The sequence below is a fragment of the Mixophyes fleayi genome, chromosome 10, assembly GCF_038048845.1.
Source record: "Mixophyes fleayi isolate aMixFle1 chromosome 10, aMixFle1.hap1, whole genome shotgun sequence".
NCBI lineage: Eukaryota > Metazoa > Chordata > Amphibia > Anura > Limnodynastidae > Mixophyes > Mixophyes fleayi.
This window is the reverse complement of record NC_134411.1, coordinates 28605092-28627623: the sequence shown is the minus strand read 5'-3', so window position 1 is coordinate 28627623 and position 22532 is coordinate 28605092. Positions and strand designations below refer to the sequence as shown.

General features: G+C 41.6%; 1 protein-coding gene across 1 annotated transcript; it reads left to right on the top strand.

Moving 5' to 3' along the window:
* The first annotated feature begins 438 nt into the window (after positions 1-438).
* CCND1 (cyclin D1) lies at positions 439-17159 on the top strand. The gene is made up of 5 exons (XM_075188293.1): positions 439-782; positions 1829-2044; positions 2999-3158; positions 10077-10225; positions 13101-17159. Exons 1-5 carry the CDS (start codon positions 447-449, stop codon positions 13254-13256), a joined length of 1017 nt encoding a protein of 338 aa, XP_075044394.1. The 5' UTR covers positions 439-446; the 3' UTR covers positions 13257-17159.
* The last annotated feature ends 5373 nt before the right edge of the window (positions 17160-22532 follow it).

Sequence of the window (22532 nt, the reverse complement as noted above, 5' to 3'; positions counted from 1 at the left end):
CTCACTCTGTACTGTACCATAGTAGTCACTATATGCAGTGCTCATTGTGTACTGTACCATAGTCACTATAAGCAGTGCTCACTCTGTACTGTACAATAGTAACTATAAGCAGTGCTCACTCTGTACTGTACCATAGTAGTCACTATATGCAGTGCTCACTCTGTACTGTACCATAGTCACTATAAGCAGTGCTCACTCTGTACTGTACCATAGTCACTATATGCAGTGCTCACTCTGTACTGTACCATAGTCACTATAAGCAGTGCTCACTCTGTACTGTACCATAGTCACTATATGCAGTGCTCACTGTGTACTGTACCATAGTCACTATATGCAGTGCTGCTCACATGCTTTGTCTCACACTGGGGAATATCTCAATTAGACTGTTCCTGTTGTGCCTCCTCCCCCAGGCCGGACTCATTGTTGAGGAGGACGGACTATGGGCCATGTTTAAGCTGTGCCTGGCCCCGGCTCCTCTTTCTCTCATTCCCTCTTTCATCTCCTCTGACAACATCACTGTGCTCCGGGGCTCGGGGAGACACACACACAGGGCTCCTGCAGGGAAGGAGCACACAAAGCCGGACCCAGAGATGGAGCTGATGTGCTGCGAGGTGGACACCATCAGGAGAGCCCATCTGGACAGGAACCTGCTGACCGAGCGGGTGCTGCAGACCATGCTGAAGGCGGAGGAGAACTGCTGCCCGTCCGTCAGCTACTTCAAGTGTGTGCAGAAGGAGATCATGCCCTACATGCGGAAGATCGTGGCCACATGGATGCTGGAGGTTGGTGGATCTCCGATCACCAGCAGTGCTGCCCACCCATGTGCCCCCCAATACCCCTTCTACACCCCAATAAACCCGTCTGCAGCGACTATAAGACCTAACACGGCTCCTAGCCCCAATTTTATTCATTTCCATGCAACAAAAGTTCCCCAGCACCACAACCTGGGGGTCTTATCCTCTATGGGTGGGTGGCAGCCCCCCAAATCCTGTAACCCCCACCCTGCACAGTCCTACTGGATCTGATGGACAATGCAATCTGATCACTCTCTCCCACCTTAATGAAGGAGAACCAGACGCCATGTGGGGGGCACAAGTCACATTGTGTGGGCTCTGCAGTCCCAAATTCGCCTTCTAGCTCTATCAGCCTCCTTAGCTGCCGTTTGGGGGGTGGTCACCTCTCTGCCCTTTCTTCAGGTGTCATTCACCAATAAATGGCCTGTACACGTCTACAGGTCCTGCCTCGCCACGTTTAATCTTCCTGACAGTAATTAGTCTGGGGGGAGAGGATTCATTTAATTCCTGGACTTGCACCCCCACCAGAATCCGTGCCCCCCCCAGAACCCCAATTTCTGGCCCCTCACCAGCTTCTTTCCCTATGTGGAGGGTGGATGGGCACGGGTGCTGTATTGCTAATTATCCCGCAGTTACTCACACTTACAACTTTTCATACATTTTGATTTTAATCGTATGCACTTTTATTTCCTATAAAGTGATTGCAGTGTGCAGAAAGTTTGTGCAATAATTGTTACATTATTTTTAAACATACTATTTTGCCCTTTAAAGTGATTGCATTCTATTCTGTATATTGCATGCTTAGGTAGGCTGGAACTACAAGTCTCAGAATGCCCTGCCATGATGTAGTTTGTCTCTTGCTGGATCTCCCACAACAGCTGGCAAACCACAGGTTGCCTGAGCTATAGAGTCCTTTACTGCCCTATACAGCTTTTGCTGTTACTCATCTGTGTGTGCATTGGTATAACTATCCTTTTATGTGCAGTTGTTGTTGTTTGGAACACAATATAACACATTGTAACTTGTCTCCCAAGGTCTGCGAGGAACAGAAGTGCGAAGAGGAAGTTTTCCCACTTGCTATGAACTATTTGGATAGATTTCTGTCCGTGGAAAAAATCAAGAAAAACAGATTGCAACTCCTGGGGGCAACGTGCATGTTCCTGGCATCCAAAATGAAGGAGACCATCCCTTTAACTGCAGAAAAACTTTGTATTTACACAGATAATTCCATCAGACCAGAGGAGTTACTGGTAATTTCCTGTTTAATGTACATAGGGGAGTCAATCACAGGCTGCACATCTGTTTGTTGGCCCTTTGTGCAAATTGGGGCATTTGGTGTTTGCTTTTTTTTATTCTCTGTCTTGATTTGGAGATAAATCTCTCTGGGTCACCGGTAAACAGCATTATGCCATCATATGCTGGCTCACAATTCCTTATGCAAATTAAGAAAGTTTGGGAATTAAAAAAAAAAGAAAAGAAAACCCCGTCCATATAATGCAATTTCATATGGAATTATGAACAATGTAAGCTAGGAACACCACGCTTTTGCCACATGCAGTGGTATTTTCTTAGGCTTTGGCGCCCCCAAGTGGAGTAATGATGAACTTGCTTTTGGTATGATCCATTGTAGGCAAGCTGGTCTGCACGGGCAATTTGTGGCTTACCAGCTCTTGTGGTGCTTCCCACTCCAGTATGCTGGGACTTGTAGTTCCACAGCAGCCAGCTTCTTAGATTTGCTCTCCAATCTGATAGCAATTGTTTTAATGACTCCGGGATTTAGAGATTGGGTTGTGGTGATTGGGAGAACAATGCAAATATTATTTTAGATAATAAACTACTTTAAATAGTTATGCACTCTGATCAGAAAGTAATAAACACTATCAGAGAGTATAACTCCAGGTTTTATTTGCACAGTGACCATTAAAAAAAAAAAAAAACACCGGAGCCTTGTATGATGGTTTATAGGTTTTTTTTTTATAGTCCTGTTTTTTGCATGGGCAATTGCTGTAAACGTTATATGGTAGCCTATGTAATTGTTATACCAAGTCCTTACTCTGCAAAAAGAAACTATAACGATATCGGCATGCATGTCCTATTAATCTGTGTACCTCTCACCTTGGCTCTGGATCTCGTTAAGGTCTTGTATGTTTTATGCCTGTAGCTGATTCTTATCTTGTTTGTGTCTCCGTCTTCTCTCCCAACAGATCATGGAGCTGTTCATTCTGAACAAGTTGAAGTGGGACATGGCTTCAGTCACCCCTCACGACTTTATTGAACATTTTCTTAACAAAATAGAACTGACCGAGGACACCAAGCAGATCATCCGCAAACACGCCCAGACTTTTGTGGCTCTCTGCGCGACAGGTAGGGGTGCTTTGGAAATCCCCCCCTGATTGATGCCCACCCTACTGTAACCACTCTTACTGTAAATGCAGAGAGTCTATTGTGCACTTATCCCCCATCATGTTACAATGCGGATTACTGGCTTTGGGGTAAACAAACAAAAAATTGTGCTGTAAAAGGTAAGTTTAGTCAGCAGTATAAAGCAAATGCCTTAAACGCTAAACCAGAGTTATGTTCGACCCTGAACGTAAGCGAAGACATTTTGTTGAAGCCTAGGCTTGCTTGGAATTAAGATCACGCGTGTACACTGTGCTGGCATAAACAGTTTGCGAGTGGCGGAATGACTGTGCTGGTTTACTGATAGTCCCGCTGCTTTATTTAATTGGATCTATTTGACATAGAAACCACACATTGTGTCTTGCATAGACGAGGTATTGAATACTTACCAGCAATTACTGAGTTATCATTCCAGTCCAGCATATCATTGTGTGCTGGTGGTGAGACTCTGAGCAGTCACACACCCCTAGTGTTGGTGAAATAGACACCTACTGCTGACGTCTACCCCCCCGAGCTCCTCGCTAGACGCACATCTAATACTTTGTGCCGTATGCTAGAGGCACGTTTGGGGGGTGGAAAGTTCTGCCTTGTATATATTACATATTAAGCGATGTTTTGGCTCTCAGCTGTTCTGATTAAGCTTTACCTAGAAGGACATACTAGTTGTGTTATCAGTAATTGCTTTTAGTTTATTACATAATATTGCAGATGGCAGAATTGAAAATCAGGCTGTTCTTTCCAGACCTATACCCCGCTGGCTGGTACACGATTTAATAAACGGTTCTATGCAAGCTACAGAAGGACCTACAGCTGCTTCAATTGTCACCTGGTGCAATCTGTATACACCGTAACCTGTCCGTTTGTTGTCATGAGCAATACGTGAATAGCACATGATCCACATAGCCTACATGCCCTGCCTCTAGTGGCCGGTACCGTGTGTTTAAAACTGTCACCCCAGTCTAAGTCTTTAGTGTTACCCCATGCTGTCCCCTCTGTTAATGATCTATGTGCAGTGTGGTTGTATCCCCTTGGAATGTCACAGAACACGTTTTTTGGTATTCTGTAGGTGCCAAATCAGCATGTCACTTCCAGGTTGTCGGATGGGTCTGACCAGGAGCAAGGCAGTTTAGGTTCTACTTGTGTGTTTGTTAACCCCCTCAGTGCCGCGGCTTTGCAGTCTTTTGGGGACACGCTGGTCTCCTGCCTCGCCCTGACTGTGTGACCTGTTTTCTGTTCTGCTCTGACCAGTGAACCTGCTGAAGGCAGAGGCGGTTCAAAGGTTGCCGGCTTGTTAAGATTCCGGTACTTTGATCTGTTTGGCTGTTGTTTAAGGCTAAGGTGCATACGCTGTCATGGTTTTTCCTGTCCCTCCCTCAGGTCACGGGAAACTGGCTAAAACAATCATCGGATTTCTGTAGAAGAGCTCTTTGTATGTCAGCATTTTGTAGCAGTCCATAATGGACGCTTGTGTGTCTAGAAAAGAAAGGATTGTGAAAATACTGAGTTATATCAGTTTCCTTCCAACTGTCAGACCATGCTGGGGCTCTTGGTTCCACAATGGATAGACTAAGTATGCACTAATGTTTACTACCCTCCCGGAGGCCTTTCATAATGACCACTGTGCACATAGATATGTGTCCTGCAGAACAGATTATATAAAATATCAAAAAGAATAAACACACGATCCATTATGTACATTTTGCAAATTTTAAATGAGCTCCGTTCCTGACAATAATTTCTTACAAGAACACTGTCCCTGCCCATTTCTTGCTCCACTGATTGTAATGTCTTTATTGTGCAGTGATACATTATTTTTTTTATATTGCTGTTCTTGCATTACATGACATTGTGAATAATAATGGGGAGTGATTTTGTCTCTCGGCTGTCAGGAGGCAAGAGAGGTTTATCTGTTTTCGACAGTGGGGAGTTTGTGATTGACTTTGAAGCAATAATTAGCATCACGACTATATAGGTTACGTCTAGTTTTCCGTAATGCTGTGAACGGTGGTGAGCAAAAAATATCAAATGAGGTCTGGCTGCTGTGCAAGGCTGTTGTAGATACCAGATCCTAACTCTGCCAATCAGTTTGTATCTAAGGGGTATATTTACTAAACATTCTAAAAAAGGAACAGTTGAGCTGTTGCCCATAGCAACCATTCAGCTTCTAGCTATCATGTTCTAGAATGTACTAGTTAACTGATAGCTAGAATCTGATTGGTTGCTATGGGCAACACCTCCACTTTTTCTTTTTAGAATGTTTAGTAAATCTATCAACTGTTTTTAACACTGTCCCATTTTACTTGTGACAGGTGTAGTTTTAACCTGGTATTACTTTTATGCGTTCAGCTTGAAAAGCAGTGCCCTCCACTTGAAATATATATGTTGTATTTCTATATTTTGCTCCCCTTGTTTACCTATAACCTCATTGCCATAACCCTGACTTTTTAATGTTGGCTAAAATCTTCATAGGCAATGTCATTTTATCATAGCAATTTAGGAGTATCCGTTGCAACAGTTTTTACTGTCCTACAATTTTGTTGTAAGAACGAAATATTAAATATATTAAACTTATATTAAATATTAACCTTTTTTTTTTTTTTTTTTTAATCAAAATAACGTCGTTTTATCCAGGGGGTGACTATAGAACATCGGAGGCCCCATAGCAAAGCATTTTAAAGGGGCCCCAAGATCCAGGACCCCCCCTCCACTCCCTTCCCCTTACCTTGTCGGGTGGGCTCAACGTTTCCTTTCCCTCTGAACAGAATTTAATTTTGGAGCCTCAGAATCTTAGCAACAGCGCAAAGCATTCTGGGGCTTCAAATCCCTTGTGCGGTGTCAATGGTCACACTGCAGGGAGCTCATTAAGCTCCCTAATGATGGTGAACAATGCACAGGGGTGCAGGGCCCCCCAGCAGCACAGTTGGCAGCTACACAAAATCCGACAGCTAAGGGGGCCCTGACGGGGCCCCCTCTCAGCTGCTGGGGACCCGTGGCAGCTGCTGCCCTGGTGGTCACGCCCTTCCTTTTTTATCCAGATGCCAGAAGTTTAGCTTAGAATCTCCACAATAAGATATTTCCAAACACCGCTGCAACTATTTTCTTCTACGGGAGTTACCAAGTTCTCGGTTTCATTGTGGATGCCTGAGTGCATCCTATTATCAGCAGACAGAAGTGAACCCTAGTCGCAGGGCGGGAAACAGACTGGTGTCGGATGAATAGGACCCCCCCCCCTCTTTTCTTGGCATGCGCCACTAAAATGTAGAATCTTTAACCTTTCATTGAAGTCTGCTCTCACATAATAAAGAATCATTGATTGTGTCCCGCTCGCTTTCTAAACAAACGCGGGAAGCGGCGTGGAGCGCACACACCTTCATAGTGAGTTATGGCCAGTGGCTGCCTGTTGCCTCTTTCTGCAGTGATTGATATCCTGAAGTTTGATTTGACTGCTTGAAAAGATTTTCATTCATAGCCCCCAGACAGACGGAATGACTCTTTTTTCCAGGAGAGGGGGGCTCTGCTCAGTAGAATGGGGATTCCCCCCCGCCACCCCCCTCTCTTAGCGTTGCACAGCCTGTGTGCTGCTTTGTGTTCCTTCATGGTGGTTGGCACTCTATTCTTCAACAACGCCGAACGTGTTTATTCTTTTTGGATGAAGTCTCAGATAGGCTGCCTAAGGATGTGTGGAGGCCTCTGGTCTTTTGTGCCCGTGTCAGGTTTAATTCATCTAACCGCTTCTCTCTTGTTCCCGAGTGTTCAATAGCGCACGATGAAGCAATGGGGGCTGACAATACTGACACACTCCAATTGCCGAGCTGGGGGCCCCTTGAGTAATATGCTGAAATTAGTGGCCTCTGCCACAGATTATCCTCTGCAGAATGTAACAAAAACTTGTACATGTGGCTTTTCTGGCGTTCTAAAAACCATTCATCTTCTCTCTGTGTTCTGGCTACTTCTTATTTTGTTTACTAGTTTATTTAGTTAAAGATTATTTTGATTTTTTGGGATAATCATTTTTTTAGTGGCTAAAAAGAGAGAAACTCCTTTTTATCTTTTTAAAAATAATAATTTTCCGTGACTAAGCAGAACGCTGGTACTCCCTGCACTTGGGCACATACGATATTACAACTCGGTACAAATGTTGCAAAAGGTTTGTTTTGTATATTTTCTTTTAGGAAGCAATGTTTTTGCTGACATTATAGATGTTTCTGTATCATATTATTTAACGCCTAAATGTGCAGGTGAGAGGATGTAGCCATATATCCAAAAGGGAAGTCAATTAGAAATTTTGAAAAGGAGTGGTCTGTGTATTATACTCTCCTGGAATGTTAAGACTCAAATAGCAGCATCAAGCCCTGGCTCAGTGGGCAGGTTGGGCAGGGATAAGATGATGCATTTACTCTGGCCATTTGATAACCAATTCCATTATCTCTATGATCATCTCACTCACCTCCAAAGCGAGGTATGAAAAACGGACAAGGATGGTTTTTTTGTCCAAAAAAAAAAAATTGCTTCTAGAATATTATATTTCCTGTCACATGCAAACTGGAGGCAGCCATTTTCTGGGCTGATCTTCATGAGAATATCAGCCTATCAATTCACTAGGAGCTAGTGACACAAATGAGGTACAAGCCAATTGATAGGCTGACGTTGCCTCCACTGTGTGCAGTTCACTTTGCGAGTACCAGTGAATAATGAAGCTGACAATTTTATCAAAGCACTTAAAGGAACAGCAATTGGCACGTAACAGAGAGAGAATCCGTCATTGCTTTGTGTCATCAGCTAATTTTTTTAGCCTAGGTTCCTAAAACAAACATCAGAAATGACTTTGCAAACAGTCCTGCCCAGGATGGGTCTATGGAATCCTCTCACGTGTCAGGTGATGGGCTCCGGGGTGTCCCAGGGCTGTGCAAAATGCAATTCGGTGGCTCAGTGGTTAGCACTTCTGCCTCACAGCACTGGGGTCATGAGTTCAATTCCCGACCGTGGCCTTATCTGTGTGGAGTTTGTATGTTCTTCCTGTGTTTGCATGGGTTTCCTCCGGGTGCTCCGGTTTCCTCCCACACTCCAAAAACATACTAGTAGGTTTATTGGCTGCTACTAAATTGCCCTTAGTCTCTCTTGGTCTGTGTGTGTGTGTATATTAGGGGAGTTAGATTGTAAGCTCCAATGGGGCAGGGACTGCGGAATTGGTATATATATATATATATATTGATGATGAAAGTGTTTGGGGGAAGTGTGTATCTATATGCTCATTGTTTTATGGACATTATGAGAGAACCAAAGGAGAGCCCTATGATGAAAACACATCTTGCAAATGATTATAAACAGTCGCCTTAGACCAGAGTAGGTGACGGCACAGTGGTTAACATTGCTGCCGATAAGCACCAGAGTTCAAATCTGACCTGGGGGTAAATGTATCAATATGCGGGTTCCTCAACACCCGCGTGTTCAGCCTCTTCCGCGATTAAATTTCAAGCGGCGCTGCATTGTAAAGGGAAGTTAACCCTTTACAATGCAGCGCCGCTTGAAATTTAATCGCGGAAGAGGCTGAACACGCGGGTGTTGAAGAACCCGCATATTGATACATTTACCCCCTGGGCTCTGTGAGATTGTAGTTCTCCCCATGTGGGTTTCCTCTGGGCGGTCAGATTTCCTCCTACAGTCCAAAAACAGACTGGTAGGCTTATTGTCTTCTAACTAATACGCGGTAGACTGTAAGCTCCACTAAAGCAGGGAACACGTTGCTGCTCTCAGAACAGAGAACAATAATATGATGTGGAAACTGACTGGCAGCTGTAAAGTCATTTTAATTCCTGTGATTACAGAAATGTTGCATGCAATTTTTTTTCTTGCATTGTTGGGTCTCAGAAATGGATAAATGTAATTACTTTTCTACTCACAAGCTGCTGCCCCTAGACTGAAGGGTAAAGATGTTTTGTGTGGCTGAAGTTAGAGAGAATAGCTTTAGAGATGTGGATTGTTCCTGAGAGAACGGCGCGGACGCTGAATTGGGCAATCCGGCCTGTCCAGGAAAAACACGAGACCGGCTTTGTGTAGACCTACAGCAATGCAGCCTGGATGGGGTCCTGGCACCATTGTGTGACATCAAAATGCAGCCCAAGAGCCACTTAGCTCTGGCACATTTCTCTGGGCCTATGTTGTTGTGATGGATGGCAGCCAGTGACTGGCAGCTAGACGGTGACAAAGGATTTCTAAGGTGTGACCATGGTCAGAATAGGCAAATTGCCGATTTGTAAAAGCGTCCAGATATTTATTGCAAACTGCTGGTTCTCAATCTGGGATCCCCCCAGAGACAATCCAGCCCCTTAATCCTGAGAGCCATGGCTGTGATATGCCCGGGAGCATTACCAGGTCACTTTGAAAAGCCGACCAGAGTGCATTCTTTTGTGCAAATAAACGAACGTTTCTTGATTGTGTTACAGGAAAGTGCACCGACTCTTACTGTACTCAGTGTAAGAGGCACCGTCAGGGGACAGTGTTTGATGTGTTAGGACGCTTTTTCTGTATATAAATATAATAACACAATTTCGCATCTGACTTATGGCTCTTTAGCTTAACATTCGGTCAAACCGACTTACGGTACTTTCAAATTAGAAAAATGTTACGATTTACATGGAATGAATCTACATATTGATCTGTCTTGGGACTTTTAAAATTCAACGTCCTCTTTCTGCGCCTATAATAATATAGTTAGTGCTGAGAGTAATAATAACTACTTAATAAAAATGTGACGGAACCGGATCCTGGCGAGAGCGCCATTAAGTTTCTTAGCTTAGATTAGTAATGTAACTAGCAGCTTGTGGATTATCTGGCAACAAACCTTGCGTGAACCTAACCCTTCTCATCTCTCCTTTATTGCAGATGTAAAGTTTATATCGAACCCCCCATCAATGATCGCAGCTGGAAGCGTAGCAGCCGCCATACAAGGTCTAAATTTGGATAACACGGGCAGCGTCCTTTCCCCCCAAAGCCTCACTCACTTTTTATCACAAGTCATCAAATGTGACCCGGTAAGTAACGTTTATATACTACTGTGTTTTATAAAGCTCTGCTCAAAAGGAGTTCAGGATTAAACTGATGGACAAATGGGGTGCAAGGATCGCAAATCCTACGTTGCATTGACGTCCATGTGGCTAATAGATTGATGGACCACATTTCGTGGACTGTTGTTGGGATTACAATAGATTACTACATCTGCCTACTTGTTTTGTGTGTGTGTGTGTGTGTTTCTTTATATTTTTATTCATGTTTAATAGATACAAAGGGGATGGCTATTTTCTTTTTCTAGCTGATCTCACTGTTAAGCCTGCGCTTGTCCAAAACCATATGTAGAGGAAACCCTTTTGCTGATTTGGAGTAAAGTTAAATCTCTCTAGGACTCAGCGTGATGTTTTCCATACCATGGAATTTCTCGGGATGTTAACATTTCCATAAACCACAGCCTGGTGGCATGGCGGCCTCTAAATTAGAGGCTTGCCCGTTTCTCATTAGCATGAATCGAGGGACCCTGTTTAAGGCTATTTTAATGGTCTAATTTAGATTTACAGTATCTGGTATTTGTGATGATTTGGAAGGAAGAAATCTTCCTACGGTATTGTGCAATATTCACATTTGTAACTATGAGGACCAGGGGGAAGAGTACAACAGAGGCTGGATGGCAGTGATCCGTAACAGGACACCCTGTTGTCTCCCGTTAGGTTTGTTCTCCAACAACGCCTAGCTCCAATAAAGAGAAACATAGTGGTTACAGTGGCAGAGACGTCCTAGTAAAGGGGAGAGCACCTATGGGCCCCTACTACATTAATACAAAAATACATTAATTTCCAGACAATTCTGTAATAATCTCTAACAATAGCCAATGAGAAGTTCTCTGTGACTAAAAGAAAAGGAGTTGACCGGATAAAGCTTTCTAGTGCTAAATGCTTTACTACGTTGCAGTGGATGTATCGTAGCTCCACGTAGAATAAATAACTTGTAGCACAAAGAATTAATTTAAAAAAAAAAACTCACCGGCAGATGTCCGCTGTCAGAACTGGGAAGGGGCGACCCACTCCAACAAGAACAAGTTAATCAATAACACAAGCCGACACATTGATGAACGCTGATCAATAAGCATTTAAGATAAAAAACAACAGAATCTGCTTTCCTCTTTCTGAGAACTGAGGTCGGTTTTTCCACATTAACAGTGTTATCCGTTCAGCCCGTCATCGTTCACCGTCCTTTGTAAATACCATTTAGGCTCATTTGTGTACTACTTGCAACATTAGTTAAAAATAACCCCCCCCCGTCACTTACTGAGAGTGGGAGGAGCCGTGTGGGTGGATGCAGCGCTCTTCTTCCTTCACCATTTCCCTGCAGACCACAGTGATCTCATAAGTAGGGGGGACTGCAGAGGTGTCACTAGACCGACACTTATATTGGGCTGTGTGTTGAAGTGATCGCTTAGTTACCACGTACGTTGCTGGATGCTCTGACCAATTTGTCTTCTTTCTGGGAATCTTGGGAATTAATAATCTAATATGGAAAATTTTTGATCCTTATTGAAGTGTATCTGTCACCTTTACGCTGGAGGCAGCCATCTTGTAGGCTGAGCTATTATCCATGAGAATGCAACCCGTGTACTAACGACTAGTGACATGTCTGCAGCAAGCCAATAAGCCCGTCTCAGAATAATGTTACAGCTACAAAACATGAATTGAGATTTATTAAACCTTAAAAGGAAAAGTTAAGCTGTTGCCATTAGCAACCAATCAGAGTCTAGCTATCATTTTCTGGAAAGTACTAGATAAATGACAGCTGGAATCTGATTGGTTGCTATTTGCATCACCTCCACTTTTCCTCTTCTAGTCATCTTCTAGAACAGTGATGGCTAACCTGTGACACTCCAGGTGTTGTGAAACTACAAGTCCCAGCATCCTCTGCCAGTAGATAACTAGCTGATAGCTGGCAAAGCATGCTAGGGCTTGTAGTTTCACAACACCTGGAGTGTCACAGGTTAGCCAACACTGTTCTAGAAAGTTTGATAAATCTACCTTTACTGCTGAATATTCCCCCCCCGTCTTCCTATGAAGCTGTTAGGGATCGGAAATGACCTGTTCCTAAGTTGACATTGACAGAGGAGCATTGAAAAGGGCCATTTTGTTTGTGTGATATTCTAGCATTTTCCACCCAGCCGTTTAGAGGGCGTGTTCCTAATCTGAAAACTCAATGAACTAAGATTGTCTTTGCATAGTGATTCATGCTTATATATGTTAATGAGCATTTCTGGAAATATAGGGCCTGATTTATTAAGGAACTTAGGCAAGAATTTGAGTAAGTTTTCTGTTCAAAACCATGTCACAATGCAAGGGGGGTAAATTAGTTTATTATTTTGCATATAACTTAAATACTGTTTTTTCAGGTAACACAAATATCTTCTTTAAATTTCAATGTACAAATAAGCTATCAAGTATTTGTGTGCTACATGAAAAAACAGCCAGTATTTAACTTATGTGCAAAATAATTTACACCCCTTGCATTGTAACATGGTTTTGTCCACAAAACTTACTCAAATTCTTGCCTAAATTCCTTAATGAATCAGGCCCATAAAGTTATAATATTCCAGTTTTGACGCACTGAAGCCTTTTGCAAAGAAAAGCGAGTGTCCTTCTCCAATACAACTCCACGTTACAGAATATGCAATTGTCCTTAAGGATTTGTTGCAGCCGGCAAATCGTTGGTGTAGTGTAACCCGTAGAGCTAGAAGACTTATGCAATTGCTTGGGCAGATCTGTTGGCTTATGCATGTAGAATAATTTCACCTTTTGCGTCATTGGGTATGCTGAAGCCATAAATATGATGTCACTACAGATTGTCCATTAATGGCTTCTTTTTTTCCCTCCTTAGGACTGTTTACGGGCCTGCCAAGAACAGATTGAGTTGCTTCTAGTGTCCAGTTTACGCCACGCAACCCAACAGCTCAATATCTCTGACACAAAGTCCGTGGGGGATGAAACTGACATTTCCTGCACCCCAACCGACGTCAGGGATGTGAACATCTAATCGCGGATTGCATTGATCGATTAGTGACTTATTGGCGACTTTTTTTTTTTTTTTCTTGCCATAGAACGGGAAGTGTGGACACAAGTCTCCTGGGAACGAACTTCTTCCACACTCTTCTCTCGACACAGCCAAACCTATGGATGAATATCAGCGGGAAGGAAATCTCGCTTTTTGCTCCTATATACCTGTGACCTAAAATAATAGCCCAAAAAAAAAAACTCTCTAGAAAAAAATCAAAAAGAGAAAATAGTATTTGCAGAAGCCTTGGTGGGTTTGTGCTAGAAAAAAAGTGGATTTTTATAAGACAATAATCAGCTAGTTTTATATTCAAGTGTTTATGTCTGTATGTTGTAAAAAATAGACTTTAACACAAGACGGATGTCTCAAGGGGAGGTACTAAATTTGGTTCCTTATGTGTAAACGGCCATTTGTAACGTAGAAGAGGCTTTTAGTTAGAAGTTTTTACAAAAATTATTCTGTTTTCTTAAAACGCCTATTGCTTTTTGCAGTCTAAGCATCTCTATAACCTTGCTTGCTATTGCATGTAGTCACTTTATATTCTCCATACATGTAATTTTACCTCTTAGTTTTATATCCTCTTCACTTTATAAATGGTTAATGTAACTCATACAATAGTATATCTTAGTATAGTGCATTACTATATGTTAATCATTATATATGGCTGTGGATTGTCTGTGCATACGGCTTGTAGGGTGCCAGTTTTTGCAATGTCTCAAGGCCTAGTTTAATGTCCTTATTTTACTCTATTATAAAGAGATAAGGACATAGTGAACGTAATATATTATATTTTTATAATCGTTGATATTTTTTTATTTTTTTTAGCTGCCTCTGTGTTTAAAATAAAAACTGGCATCGCGCCCCCCAACCTATGCCCCATCCCCAATGCCCCAAGCCCGAACATGACACGATCAATCCACAGGCCTAGTTGTGTGTTTATGTTCTCAAACCATTCCATTTCAAAGCACTTTGGGTCCTTTTAAGTTTTTAACAAATATGTTATATGTGGGAATCAACACAAAAAAAAAAATGGAATGGTTTGGAATTACGTTGATGTTGGCATTTGCAACCTGAACGGCACGGCAAGTGATTACTACTATTAAGCTGAACTGGGCATAGGCTGTAGCTCGGAGCATTCTGGGAGTTGTAGTTTAAAGGGCATTCGGCGCCTACACGTGGTGGAGGCATGTATTTTGTGGGCTGACTCCATATATTTGGTGGGAACCAATCACATCACAGAGGCATTACCACTCTTCATCAGAGTGCAGCCAATCAGCTCACTAGGAACTAGTGACCTCACTGAAGCACAAAGATTCTAGCGAAGTGACTGGTTGCATTCTCAGCCCACACAATACTTCCACTGTCTAGTTTACCTGCCCAGGTAAAAGAAAAATGTGTTTAGAAATATTTACATTGATACAGCACCCGGATCCACTTTTATCTTTACCTTAGGAAGTGCTTCGGAATCTGCTGTTTTTTTTAACTTTATAAGTTCACATAAGGGCAAGTTTGATTTAAGGCTTTATCTCAAGTTAATGTTAAAATGGAAGCTTTTTCTCCTTTTCTTTTCTCAACACTAAACTATATAATTTATCGTTATGGCTAAATAAATATTTATTGCAAGAGATCCTCACAAGGCCAGTATCACCTGTAAAAAAAAAAACTAAAAAAAAAAACATACATAATGCAATTTCCCTTATCAATTTTTTTTTGAGGTTCCTACCCGGTGATGCAGTGAATCACGATAAGAAAAAAAACACTAGGGATCCCGTGACATTGATAATTCATTGTCACTATACAAAGCACTGTAAATTTTATTTGTGGAGATTGTGTACTTGAAATTTATTGTTTAAACCCCCCCCCCTCCCCCCCCTTTCTCTCCTCCCCACCCAACATTTTATTTTTGTTCTTGGCTAAAACACACGAAAAAGAAAAATATAAAATTTGCACATTGAACCTCTAAACCTTTTTATTATTTTTTTATTTTTATTATTATTTTATAAAAACAAACAAAAAAAATGCTCGTTTTGAAGGGAAGCGGTTGACTTTACGGACGAGAATGTATCGATTGATCTGCGTATGTGAGAAAAAAATGCCCTTATGGTGTTGATTGTAAAAACAAACTGAAAAAAAACAAAACAAAAAAAAAAAAAAGGAAAAATATGAAAAAGAAAGGAGGGTGATCTCCAGTTTTATTAAAGCTGCTATGATTTTATGTTCCCAGCATGGTTTGAAAAGAAAAAAAAAACATAACAGTGCTTTTCTGTATCTATGTAATTGTTTTATTTTGCTGCTATTATGTTGTAGTCCTTTTTTGTTATGTAATGTCATATATATACTGCCATTTTCTAGAATTCAATTTTCTCATAGAAAATTATATTGTTAACTTCCAATGTGTTGTTTTTTTTTTAGATTTTGTACGTGGTCAATTTTATTTTAATGTGATTACTGCTCTATTCCAAAAAAAAAAAAAGAGAGAAAAAAAAACAAATAAGGTTTTTGTTTCACAATACCTCATGTCTGATGGTTTGTCACATTCAAGGTATAGTGTGCTCCATTGTCACTTAGGCCTGTAGTGACGGCTGTTGGAAGTATATTCACATTGGGCTCCGGGATTAGATTATAATGTCAGTCTTTTGGTTTGACGTTTTAATAGAAAAATGACAGACGTTTCAGATGATCAAATCTTATTTGCATTGGAATGTGATTGCAAAGTTTGTCATGACGTTGCAAAGTTTGATATTGCCTTGACGTTGGTTAGGCCGTTTAAATATTGTTTGGCTGAGGAGCTTGCGCTTTAGCTCTCCGGCTTGGTTGTTAGTCCTTAATAACTTTTAGAATTCGGAGAGTCGTGTGATCCCGAGGCCATGCTTATAGTTATAACAGAATTGTTAGGGAAGTTTTGCCATTGGTTAGATTATTCTACAGTCGCGTTCAAGCTGTTTGTGGAACTACAGCTAAAGAGCCTCTGGTCCAAACCAATATGTACGTGACAAAATGACATGTCTATAAATGGCCCCCCCTGTTGGAAAATTCAAAGGTTGTTCATAGAATGTTACTTTAGAGGATACAATGTATACCACTTAATGATGACCTTATTTTCTAGATGAGGTTTGTTTGTTTGGAAACCAGTATGTCACTCGCTCGTTTGTTGTAGTCCTGTCATTGAATAGACCACAGAGAGGTGTTTTGAGCTGCTCAAAGGGTAGGGTGAGTTGTGTCTTGGTGCTGAGATGGCACAAACGTCTTTTATCAAAGGTATCACAGCAAGCTGGCTAAACGCTCTTACCCAGAAGAACAAATTAGCTGGATCCTGCATGCTGCTAAAACCAAATCCAAATTTGTCGGAAACGACAATTGACAAAGATTTCTGAATTCCATTTCAGATTTTTTTTTTTTTTTTTTTACTGCCAAGATTCTTAGAGTACGTGACACATCCTGTCCAAATTCCAGGATTTTTTTTTTATTTTATTACCGTTTACCTCAAAAACTCTTCTGTCCACATGATTTAAATTTTTTTTTTTTTTTTTGTTACTGGACCAAATGTGATCACGTTGGTGGCTCCCAGTTGTCTTGTTTTTGTTTGTTAATCGTTGGGACAGCATGTGTAACAGCATTGTTCTAAAATATTGTAACTCCTGCAAGGCCAAAGCCTATTGGTTCATGTTCTGAGTGATGAGTAAATGTCATTGGATTTTACAAGTTCTTAATTGTCAGTTAGTATCATTCATCTTTTGTGCATGGTGTTCTCTGTTCATGCTGATGGGTCTGAAACGCACATTGTCACCAACAGACCCGTATGTAACACATTACTCTCCAAGTGTGAGTCGTATGGAAAGTATAATACGAACTAAAGAGTAGAAATAAATTGCGTTTAAAAAGCCATTTTCTTGTGTGATTTGTGGTTTTATTTCTCTGTTTTATAATGTCTGCTACTTTGGCGATGCCTTTTTTGCATTGAAAAAAAAAAAAAAAGGGGGATTGCATTAAGTGAGTTATATTATATTATATGATTTATATATTTTTTTTGTGTGTGGGGGGGGGGGGGTAAAACATATGAAGGAGGCATTTAAAATGGACAAACTACACAATACTTGCCAACTCTCCCAGAATGTCTGGGACACTCCCGAAATTCGGGTCGGTCTCACGGACTCCTGGGAGAGCAGACAATTCTCCCGCATCCCACAATTCCATCGCCAAAATGATGCGATTCGCGGTGCGTTTTGCAGTGTCCCGCCCCCATGTCACGCCCCTGTCCCGGAATTTACTTGCTAAAAGTAGGCAAGTATGAACTATACCTAAGTGAGTTGTTTTCATAACCGCCTGTACATTCCATAAACATATACTGTACTGGTGAAGGTTATTTAGGTGTGGGGGGGGGGGGGGGGTGCAATGTTTTGAATACTTTAACTACATTAACTAAACTGCACCAGAGGTAACCCTCATGTAGGAAATATCTGTGACCTAGTAAGATGCAATTTTAATCTCAAAATATATTTTAGTCCATGTTGCATCAAAATATGGAAAGAGGTAGTCTGAAGCGGTGGTAGTCACTGTAGCGATACTGTAAGCACCGACATAAATAATCAGAATGTAAACCCATGTTAAAAACAGACTTGCATATACACAGACTCAGCACAGTTCCGATGTGAGGAGAGCCCGACACTTTTAAATGATGTCCCTTTAAACTGTGATTTGCATATTTAAAGCGGCAATGCAACGGACCCGGGGTAGTATTATGTAATGTAAGTATGAAATTTACCGTACCAGGATCAGGGTTTGGGTACTTACATTACATGATCGTACGTTGGGTCTGTTGCATTTCCGCTTTAAATATGCAAGTCATGGTTCAAAGTGACATAATTTTAAAGTGTTGGGCTCTCCTAACATCGAAACTGTGCTGAGTCTGTGTATACGTAAATCTGTTTTTAACATGTCGCTGTGTTTACATTCGGATTATTTATGTTGCTGTAAACACTGTCGGTGTTTACAGCATCGTGAACACGTATTACACCCGTCTGAAGTAATGTGAGGTTGGAAGAATATGATTACTCTTACTGCAAGCATTCCGTTATTCCTTACAATTTCATTACACATGCTCTGGGGTAGGCATAGCCATCACTGATCTCTATAGAGAGAGGAATCTATGCATATATGTACTATAGGCAGCATGGTGGCGTAGTGGTTAGCTCTTCTGCCTTACAGCACTGGTGTCATGAGTTCAATTCCCGACCATGGCCTTATCTGTGAGGAGTTTGTATGTTCTCCCCGTGTTTGCGTGGGTTTCCTCCAGGTGCTCCAGTTTCCTCCCACACTCCAAAAACATACTGGTAGGTTAATTGGCTGCTAACAAATTGACCCTAGTCTCTGTCTCTGTGTGTGTGGTGAGTGTTAGGGAATTTAGACTGTAAGCCCCAATGGGGCAGGGACTGATGTGAGTGAGTTCTCTGTACAGCGCTGCGGAATTAGTGGCGCTATATAAATAAATGGTGATGATGACTATAAGAAAACAGAATACAGGACATAGCGTATAAGGACATGATGGTTCAATATTGGTTTACTACTTTCATGTCCTGTGCTGCATTCACCGGATATTGAACACCGCTTTAATAAGCCAGCAAGACTAAAAACAGAAGTGGCGTCCATCTTGCGTTTGGCTAAAGAGCAGCCAGATAAAGGGTTCCAATAGATACTCGTTTTGAGATTGGCTTAAGCTGTTTCCACTGTCCAGTGAATGCAGCATTGATCCATTTACTACAGGTTTGATGTAACATCCATGAATAGAAACTAAATTGTGCCTTAAGACCATGGGCTTATCTGTGAGGAATTTGTATGTTCTCCCCGTGTTTGTGTGGGTTTCCTCCGGGTGCTCTGGTTTCCTCCCACGTTGCAACAAACATACTGGTAGGTTAATTGACTGCTATCAAATCGACCCTAGTCTCTCTCTCTCTCTGTGTGTTAGGGAATTTTGACTGTAAGCTCCAATGGGGCAGGGACTGATGTGAATGAGTTCTCTGTACAGCGCTGTGGAATTAGTGGCGCTATATAAATAAATGATGGTGATGATGATGAGCCTTGTGCCCAGCATACCACACAAAAATCAGCAGTGCTAAGTATTGCTGCAGAAATGTAAGAAGAGAGATATATTGGCTTGGCCTGTGCCTACAGGGCTCTAGTCCAACTAGGGAATATTTCAGGCAGCAAACAAACCACTCCCCACCCAGCCTAAGAAGGGAATCATCCGCCTGGGACATGACAGCTGGGCAGGAGGTGCCTTTCGGATAGATTTTTGTCCAATTGCCCACACAGGAAGAATGCACATTTTTTTTATGCTGCAGCCATGTATGGGGGGGAATCACTAACAGAAATGTGTGGGGTATGAATGCAAAGCCATGAACAGCTGTGGCAGTGGAACGTGCAGCTGCAAACCTCTGCTGGCTGGGTTGCTGGGCAGAACTTGCTCTATTCCACTGCGAAAAGGGAGAGTAACTTATTTGCTGATTTTTCTGCAAGGCAAAGTTGACATTTCGACCTCAAGCTTCTGTGTATTGTTTTAAATATCCGCTCATTCTATATATCCCTCTGCTCGCTATCGGCTACGCACAGTGAAAGCAATATCCATATAAATAATGCCTATCAATTGACTCGGGCACCGCAGATTATCTACCTCCCCTAATCTATAGGTAACCCGTCCACTTCTTGTGACTGTAGCCAATGAACCAAGGTCTAACACCCTGTAAGTAACCTATAATTAATTCTAAGCAAATTAATAAGGGGTTGTAGTGGACGCCACATGTTCCAAAATCCATTCATTTAGCAGGTTGCAGAAATGCACTAATTACAAAAGTAAAGACTGGTATTTCTGTATGAGTGACTTTGTTACAATATTGTTATACACTATAAAAGCAAAATAAACATATTTACAAATAATGCAGTTAAATTTACAACAGTTAAATGACAAAAAAAAAAAAACACTTTAATTTTTATAAAACATTTGATTGCAAATGTTGATGCATAAATTGTGCTGGGTTACTGACATTTGCAAGCAAGAAATATTCAGCTGTTGCTAGGCAGGTGCACCACAGTGCAAAGGAGGTTTTATTAGTGACATGCTCCCTCTGCTGGAAGTATCCGATATTACATGCTGCGCTCCTATGTAATACTCACTGATAACACCTTGGGGACATTTAGCAGTAATGTCTTAACTCTATTATTATCATCATCATCATTTATTTATATAGCGCCACTAATTACACAGCGCTGTACAGAGAACTCATTCACATCAGTCCCTGCCCCATTGGGGCTTACAGTCTAAATTCCCTAATATAGACACATACTCACACACAGATATAGACATAGACAGACAGACAGACAGGGAGACAGACCGACAGACAGATGCACAGACTAGGGTCAATTTTGATAGCAGACAATTAACCTACCAGTATGTTTTTGGAGTGTGGGAGGAAACCGGAGCACCTGGAGGAAATCCACGCAAACACAGGGAGAACATACAGACTCCACACAGATAAGGCCATGATCGGGAATCGAACTCATGACCCCAGTGCTGCGAGGCAGAAGTGCTAACTAGGCCACTTATCATTTACTTACAAAGTGTCACCATACTAGCCAGCCAGAGAATATTGAATCATTAACATTGGTCCCTGTCCTATTGAAGCTTACAGTTGGAATCAAATTCATTGTTCCAGTATAGTGAGATTGCAATGCTAACCACCATGCCACAAATGGGATTCAATTCTAATTGAATTAGCAATACTCTTAGCAGCCCAAGGAAGCCTATAACATACCAATTCAGTAGTCTGCAGGTTTGTCAACCCATATATATAATCTGACATTTTATTAAAAAAAATAGGCTACTGACCCATTATTTATGTAATTCTAAAATAGGAGCATGTAGAGGAAAAATGGGTCGGGGCTAACACCCCTATTCAGACCCAAAACCATTCATATTGCGTGCATTATTGAGGAGAAAGGTATACTTGGGCACCATGTAGGAAATAGAGAACATCATTATCATTACCATTCCGCAGCACTGTACAGAGAACTCACTCACATCAGTCCTTGCCCCATTGGGGCTTACAGTCTAAATTCCCTAACATACACACACACAGACAGACAGAGACAGACTAGGGTCAATTTTGTTAGCAGCCAATTAACCTACTGGTATATTTTTGGAGTGTGGGAGGAAACCCACGCAAACACAGGAAGAACATACAAACTCCTCACAGATAAGGCCATGGTCAGGAATTGAACTCATGACCCCAGTGCTGTAAGGCAGAAGTGCTAACCACTGAGCCACCATGCTGCCCATAGAACATGGAGTTTTATCTGTAATATATGGGACTTAAATAAGCATGCTGCTTTCTCTCAATCCTGATGGAAATGTGTGTAACAGCCACTTCTGCAGCAGAGCTTACAAAGAAGAGAGAGCCTAAGGGAGACTACATTCCCTGCAAGCAGAGAGGTGGGAAAACACGTAGCATTTCCTCCCGCCAGGAAGTTTCAGCCCAATAAGGTAATATATCACCCTGAGAGCCAGGGCTGTGCGATAGGGGCAACGCTTAAGGGGTGGGGGTTGCAGTTTATGAATATTTTAGGTTTGTTTGATTGAAACTGAGGGCTAGGGGGGGCAACATTTTTCTTTCTCGCCGCAGGCTCTGCTGGGAGCTTTACAATTAATGTCCTTAGAAGACATTAAAAATGATTGTCAGATTTTTCATATTAAAGACAGACTTGCTGGGATCCGTCACAATGACCCTAAAGAACCTGTCATCAACGCAGGCAGAGTTTGGGAGTGCGGGCAGGAAAATTAAAACATTTCCAGTTTGTGAAAACTCTGTTTCAAGGTTCATGTTATGATCAGAGAGCAGGAAAACTGGTATTCAAACAGGCTGAAGAGATGATAAACTTACACCCAAAGAGAGAAAGTAAAACAGGTCTCTGGGGTGTATTTATCAAACCTTCTAAAACGGAAACGTGGATGTGTTGCCCATAGCAACCAATCAGATTAAAGCTGCCATGTTCTAGAATGTACTAGATAAATGATAACTAGAATCTGATTGGTTGCTATGGGCAACACCTCCACTTTTCCTCTTTCGAAGTTTTGATAAATTTACCCCATTGTCTTATTAAACCTCCCCCCTGAATTATTTATTATCTTAAATTAGACAGCTATGGTGACTTGGAGAGAGATCATAATGGCAGCCATGACTGATATTACAACCGAAGACTATTCATATA

What these genes read in the sequence shown, in the direction of transcription:
- CCND1 (XM_075188293.1), top strand. Translation starts at nt 447, where the DNA reads ATGTTTAAGCTGTGCCTGGCCCCGGCTCCTCTTTCTCTCATTCCCTCT. An exon ending in TGGCCACATGGATGCTGGAG is followed by an intron (nt 783 to 1,828) that starts GTTGGTGGATCT and finishes TTGTCTCCCAAG; the next exon opens with GTCTGCGAGGAACAGAAGTG. An exon ending in TCAGACCAGAGGAGTTACTG is followed by an intron (nt 2,045 to 2,998) that starts GTAATTTCCTGT and finishes CTCTCCCAACAG; the next exon opens with ATCATGGAGCTGTTCATTCT.